This window comes from Miniopterus schreibersii, assembly GCF_964146895.1.
Source record: "Miniopterus schreibersii genome assembly, chromosome: X".
NCBI lineage: Eukaryota > Metazoa > Chordata > Mammalia > Chiroptera > Miniopteridae > Miniopterus > Miniopterus schreibersii.
The window spans coordinates 68,275,423-68,282,144 of NC_138104.1; the positions used below are offsets into that span (position 1 = coordinate 68,275,423).

The 6,722-nt window shown below is 50.8% G+C and overlaps 1 protein-coding gene across 1 annotated transcript; it reads left to right on the forward strand.

Annotated features, from left to right (window-relative positions):
• The first annotated feature begins 38 nt into the window (after window positions 1-38).
• TMEM187 (transmembrane protein 187) lies at window positions 39-5,154 on the forward strand. Its single transcript, XM_081125930.1, has 2 exons — window positions 39-407; window positions 3,829-5,154. Exon 2 carries the CDS (start codon window positions 4,078-4,080, stop codon window positions 4,876-4,878), a length of 801 nt encoding a protein of 266 aa, XP_080982056.1. The 5' UTR covers window positions 39-407; window positions 3,829-4,077; the 3' UTR covers window positions 4,879-5,154.
• Window positions 5,155-6,722: the final 1,568 nt, after the last annotated feature.

Below are 6,722 nucleotides of genomic sequence, written 5' to 3' on the forward strand. Positions count from 1 at the left end.
CTCCCAGGCTCCCAGGCCCGCTGGCTCCGCCCCCGGGAGCCGCCGCAGCCGCCACCGCCCGCGTCCCAGCGAATTTTGTGGGGCCGTGCGCCAAGGTGCCGCCGTTTGCTCGGCTGCCTCCGGTCTTGCCGGCCGCAGGGCAGACGGGCAAGTTGGCGGCGTTCGAGCCGAGCGGGCGCGGGACAGCTCCGTGTAGCCTCGCGTCACCTCGCGTCACCCCGCCCCATTCCGCCCGCTTCCCAGAGCCCGGCGTCCCGCCCGTTGCGCAGGCGCAAAACCTATTTTTCGGGTCCGCCCTTTTTAGAGATTTGAATTTCCCCCAGCTAAGTGAGAGAGACAAAATACCCGGATGGTGATCGGTGGCCTTTTCGCGCCAATACTGTGAGTTCTCACAACAACCTTGAGAGGTGGGTACTGACGTCTCCCCTGGGTTCCAAATGGGTTACAAATCTTGCAAGAGGCCGCCTGGGAGCTGCACTGCCTTGCTTCCCAGACGCAGGCTGTAGTGCAGGGGTCCTGTATCGGTGTCTGGGAGCTTGGAGTGACAACAGATGATTTTTTTCACTTTCTCTCATCTTTATTTAGTCTTTATTTTCACCAGCCTCTAGCTGAAATACAGCTTTTCCCGCAATTATGAATGTAGGCCACAGAGCATTAGCCAGGTGATTTGTCACCAATGAAAATGACAGATCATTTCAGATTATATCGCTTTTGTTTTAGATATCCTGAAATTAACTAAATGACAGGACCTACTGGCAGGCAGAATAAGTACTTTGAAATTACTGTAGTTATTAAACCTGCCTGTAGATCCTGGAATTTAACCTATTAGTAAAGAAGCACATATATTACCATACCTCACATTTTCAAATACGTTTTAGTACTTGTCTTTTGACATATTAAATTTATGTTGTAATTCTGGTTTTCTTTATGCGTTTGGAAGCATTTGTTTGAAAAAGGCCAAAGAGGCCTCACCTGTATGGCGGTACTACCAACTGCCCTAAGTGACCTTGGCCATTCACCTCTCCTCTCTGGCCCCGAGTCCCTCCCTTGTAAAATAAGGAAGCTGAGCTGCTGGTTCCCAGGGGCCTTGCCCACACTCAAAGATTCTCTCCCCAGAGTTCAGGAATCCCTGTGGTTGCTCCAGGTTCTTTGGGCATTCAGGTGGCTCCGATTGACCTCACCGTTTGGGGATGTCCCACATTGCAGCCCTCGGACTGGCATCCCCTTATCTGCAGAAAGCAGCAAGGGTGATTAGGGTAGTCAGGGGTACAACAAGGAGTTGTCAAATGGTGCAGGCCAAAAAAGCCGCCACTGTGACAGATGATGGTGGCTCCTGCTTAAATGCATATCACCCCAGGAAGCAGGAGAATCTAAGGAACGTGTGTTAGCCCCTTAGCCAGGAGATGGTCATGCTTTGCAGGACTTCCCCAAAAGACCCCAGAACAGGGACCTGATGCTGTGGATCCTTCAACCTTTGTGTGCCAGGCGCTGGGAGAATCTGAAGAACTTTGAGTGTCCCGTAACAAGGGTCATGGCAGTTCAAGGGTACAGAGGAGCTAGGCCATAAAGCACCTAGCAGTGGTCTTCCTGGTGGAAGCTGGTTTGATTATATGTCACTTTCAGCTTGCACAAGGGCTCAAGTGGACTCTGCTGGGCTGGCTGGAGAGAAGAGTTACTTTCCATGTCCTTCCTGGACCTCCTTCTCTATCAAGTTGACAGTGTTTGATTCCTGTCCCTGGCTCTCCTCCCTGCTTGCTGGTAGATAGAAGGGTCAGGCTAGTTTGGGCTACATGGGACCCTAAAGGCCTGGCACTTCACTCCAGGGAGCCAGGCCCAGATGGGTGCAGAGAGGGATCCAAAGACACTAGGCAGGCCTTAGCTCCCATCCCAGCCAGAATTAGGAGCTGAATAGGGAAGCGCCTGAGAGGAAATGACAGCCTAGTTGGGGATGTGAGCAGGCTGGGTAGGGTGTAGGAGGGAAGAAAGACCAGTATCATTCCAGCTAGAAGACAGACTGGGCCTGGGGAGCTCTCAGGGCTACGTGGCGATAGCATTTTGATGTCTGGCCAAGAGGTCGGGATGGGATTGTGTGTGGAGTGAAGAGCCAGGCACTGAAGGGTGTTGACACAATCCAATTCAGGGGGTGTCTGAGGAATATACTATGGACTGCTGAGTGCAGACCATGTTAGCGGCCACCATCCTGACAGTGGGAACCCCAGGGCAGGGGTGGCCTGGAGGATCCTTAGCCAGAAAGGAGGGGGCAGGAGGTGCCGACAGTGCCACACGCTGAGATGGAGACTTGTGATCATCCAGGAGATGCAGACTGAGGGTGAAGGCTTCCATTCACTTGTGGAAATGCTAAGCCTCGTGGTCGCCTTATGAGCAGACTCCCAGGCCAGGACAGACAGTAGCAAGAAAGCTCAGCATGAGGCCCAGCAGCTCCCTCCCCAGGGAAGGCAGGGAGCCCCCATAGCCCGGCTGAGCAGTGAAGTGGCAAATGGGACCAATGAAGAGTAGGCACAGGGCAAGGGTGCCTGCTTGGTGCACGAATTGAATTGAATTGAAGTCGAGCAGCTCTTCAGTGAGCCCTGAAGGGAAAGCAGAGAATTAGCCTCTGTCCCGCCCCTTCAGGGCCTAAACTGCAGGAGGGGAGATAGACAGTCATGCCTCAAAAATAAATGGTGCTAAGTGGTCTGCATCTGTAAAAACTCACCTAATTTACACAAGGACTCTGTGGAGAGGTATTGGTAGCATCCCCATTCTACAGGTATGCAAACTGAATCCCAGAATGGTTAAGACCCAAGGTCACACAGTTAGTAGGTAGGGGACACAGACAGTCCTTCTCTTCCCCATGCCTGCCTGCCTGCTGTTTTGGCTTTGAGTCATTTTCAGAGCTTTAAACCTCTTCTTTCTTCTTCAATACATTTCTAGGCTACTAGGCCAACTCACCCCACAGCTGGCCCCAAAGCAGTTGACAGTCAATGATAAGTCTACGTTGTTTTTAAATTGTTTGTCTGCTGGCCCTCACTAGGTAGCTCAGTTGGTTAGAGCATCTTCCCAATACGCCAGGGTTGCGGGTTGGATCTTGGTCAGGGCACATACAAGAAGCAACCAGTGAATGCATAAATAAGTGGAACAACAAATCGATGTATGTATGTGTGTCTCCCCCCTCCTCTCTCTAAAATAAATAAAAGTCAATAAATAAATTATTTGCTTCTTTGACTGCAGGAAATGGAAAGTTTTATAGTGAGACAGGAAAGAAGGTGATTTGCAGATGGTCTAGGACTTCTGGGGAGGGCAGGAGGGCGAGCCAGGGTAGCAGGCCTGGAGGAAAGCTCATTGTGCTGCCTGACCTCACACCCAAGCAGCAGAGGAGAGGTGCTCCTCCTCCTCCTCCCCCTCTTCCCCCTCCTCTAGCACCACACCATCTCTTGCCTGGGATTCCAGAACTCAGACCACAGCTAATGGTCTCTTGTTCAACTGGGTATTTGGTTAAAAGGGTTTTGGGGCTAGCTTGGAAACGTCCACATTTATAACACTGCTGAAGTGGGAAAACCCGTCTGAGTTGTACGAACAGATCTAGGAAATGTTGGAGTCTCTAAATACAGTGGCTCTAAGGGAACTAGGGCAGGGAGCAGGATTTTTATAGTCCACAATGAGAGAAGAACAGCATAGGTGTCAGGAGAGGCACGAAATGCCTAGGCAAGAGAGGATTCTAGGGGCTTCTAATGAAAACTGTTGGCGGATCCTGATGCTGAGAGTCGACAAGATGGAGGCTCTTTTTTGGATGGTTTTCTTTCTAACCACATTCTTTTTCTAACCACAAAGGAAAAAGGCAGACCAGTCCTCCACTCGTGCCAGCCAATCAGCAGAACCCCCACCTTCCTCTGGCCTGCCACCGCCACTCCCGGGCAAGGTTGTAGCATCTGCATCGGAAATCACGGGACGTCTTCCTGCTGGCTCAGCTGGGAGGCAGAGAAGTGTTTTGCAAAAGCTGTTTATCTGAATTCTGAAATAACGGCGAAGGCTCTGCCACTCTTTTAAGCTCTCTGCCCCAAGTCACAGCTAGGGTTCCAGATGAAGCCCAAGTCAGGGCAGGCCCTCTGCCATGTGGCCGTGGCCAGCTGCCTCTGCATGGCCACTGTCTACACGGGTGTTTTTGAAAGCGTCTTTGTCGAAGTGGGCTATGAGCACTATGCGGAAGCCCCAGTAGCCAGCCTCCCCACCTTCCTAGCCATGCCCTTCAACTCGCTTATTAACTTGGCCTATGTGCTCCTGGGAGTATACTGGCTACAGAGAAATGTTAGTGCCCCAGGGCACCCCAGTGAGGTGCAGCGGGCTTGTTACCTGAAGGATGTCTTTGCTGGCATGGCCCTGGTCTACGGCCCCGTGCAGTGGCTGCGGATTGGACTGCAGACACACCCCGCTGCTGTGCTCGACCAGTGGTTCACCTTACCCATCTTTGCATGGCCAGTGGCCTGGTGCCTCTACCTAGACAGGGGCTGGGAGCCCTGCCTGCTCCTAGCCATCGAGTGCCTCTCGCTGTTCAGTTATGGCCTTGCCTTGCTGCACCCCTGTGGGTTTGAGGTCGCCCTGGGTTTGCACATTGCTGCTGCCATGAGCCAGGCCCTGCGTGTCCACAGGCGCTACGGCAGCAATTGCTCAGGAGTGTACTTGGTTCTGGGAGTAGTATCCTGCCTGGGCTTTGTGATCCTCAAGCTGTGTGACCATCAGCTAGCCCGGTGGCATCTCTTCCAGCGGCTTACAGGCCACTTTTGGTCCAAAGTCTGTGATGTGCTTCAGTTCCACTTTGCATTCTTATTTTTGACAAATTTAAACACTTGCCAGAGACTCCCTCTTGAGGGGAAGATGCATTAAAGTATGGAAAGAAGCTACTTAACAGATGCTGACCCCCCAGTGTCAAAATGGACAATCAGATGACATTTTGTCCACAGTGTTAAATTTCCTGGGTGTGATAAGATGATTATTACATGGGAGACTGTCCTTTCCTTCAAAGTTATGGGCTTCAGTATTTAGGAGTGAAATGTTTTACCCTATTATACCATCCTTGTAACTTTTCTGTAGTTTGAAATTTTTCAAAATAAAATATTGGGGGAAATGACCCCAAGAAATCCCTGACACTCAAAGTTGGAGAAAGAATGGCTGTTTGCAATAACTTCAGGATGTGGGTTATAAGTGCGGGCTGATGACAGTGGGGTAGGGGAGCTTCTGGCCAGTGCACCAGGCCAAGCAGTGGGGTTATCGGTGAGTGTTCCCAGAGGTGAGGGGTCAGGGAGAGTGAGTCACATGAAATACGTGCCCGGCAGACTGATAGGGAAGTCAGAAGGTCAGAGCATTAACTCACCATAACACCTTAACTGCCAAGCTAGCAGCAGGTCACATGGAAGCCACGTCATTTCATATCCTCTGTGGAACAAGGCAGGGTGCAGTGCGTCTAGATGAAGAAATGTTAAAAATGTAATTCTCGCCTCAGTCGGTTTGGCTTAGTGGTTAGAGTGTCGACCCATGGACTGAAGGGTCCCGGGTTTGATTCTGGCCAAGGGCACGTACCTCAGTTGCAGGCTCAATCCCCGGCCCTGGTCGGGGCATGTGTGGGAGGCAACCAATTGATGTGTCTCTCTCACATTGATATCTCTCTCTCTCTCCCTCTCTCTCTCTCTCTGCCTTCCACTCTGAAAAGCAATGGAAAAAACATCCTTGGGTGAGGATTAAAACAATAATAAAAAGTAGAATTCTCTGCAGAATGTTGCTAGATGGGTCCACCCTCAGAGCCAGGGTGTATCTTAGATGTCCACAGAACAGCGATTTTCAACCTCTCATCTCATGGCACACATAAACTAATTACTAAAATTCTTCGGCACACCAAAAAATATATTTTTTGCTGATCTGACAAAAAGAAATAGGTATAGTTTTGATTCATTCACACCAGAAGGCTATTGTGTTAGCTATTGTCATTTTTTTTTTTTTTTTTGACAGTCTAAGGGAAAAGAGGTCAGCGCCCCTGACAAAAATAGTTTTAAAAATCCTTGTGGCACACAGGTTGAAAATCCCTGCCTTAGAGGCTAGGGTTACTGAAAGTGTCATGTCTGTAGCCATTGGAGAGACCAAGAGCATGGTCTGAGCAATCCCCATATGCCAGTCACCCCAAGTCCTTAGGAGCCATGATTTCCTGATGGCATCTCAGGGCAGGTCCCTGGAGTTGGCATCTTTAAACCCCTCAGCGTGCTTCTCATGATATGACAGTGTTTGAACCAGCGAGCCTGGGGGTCATGATGCTGGAGCTGAAGAGATGCTGAGGATCCTGCCTTTGAGCTGCCCCCTGCAGACCCCCAGAGACCATCACCCCTCCCCCCCCTGCATTCTTTCTCTTTGCTTGTTAATGGGTTCTTTAGATGCCTGTTTCATCTTCTGTCACCTGAAAAGCCTCTGGTGTTTAAAGACAAAGGTGAGGGCAGAGAAAAGAGGCCCTGTCCCTGTCAAATGGCACTCAGAACTGGATGCCTATTAGCTCAGTGCCCCCTGAGACCTCTCTCCCTAGAGCCTCTCGGGTTGGCATGTGGACCATTGCTACCGAGATGCTTTTGAAACTGGGTACCTGGGTCAAATGATCTCTCCTAGCTGGGCACATCTAAAATGGATGGTGAGTCTCAACCACGCTGTCACCTGAAGAACCCAGCAGGTGAGAGCCCGTGAGCATTGCC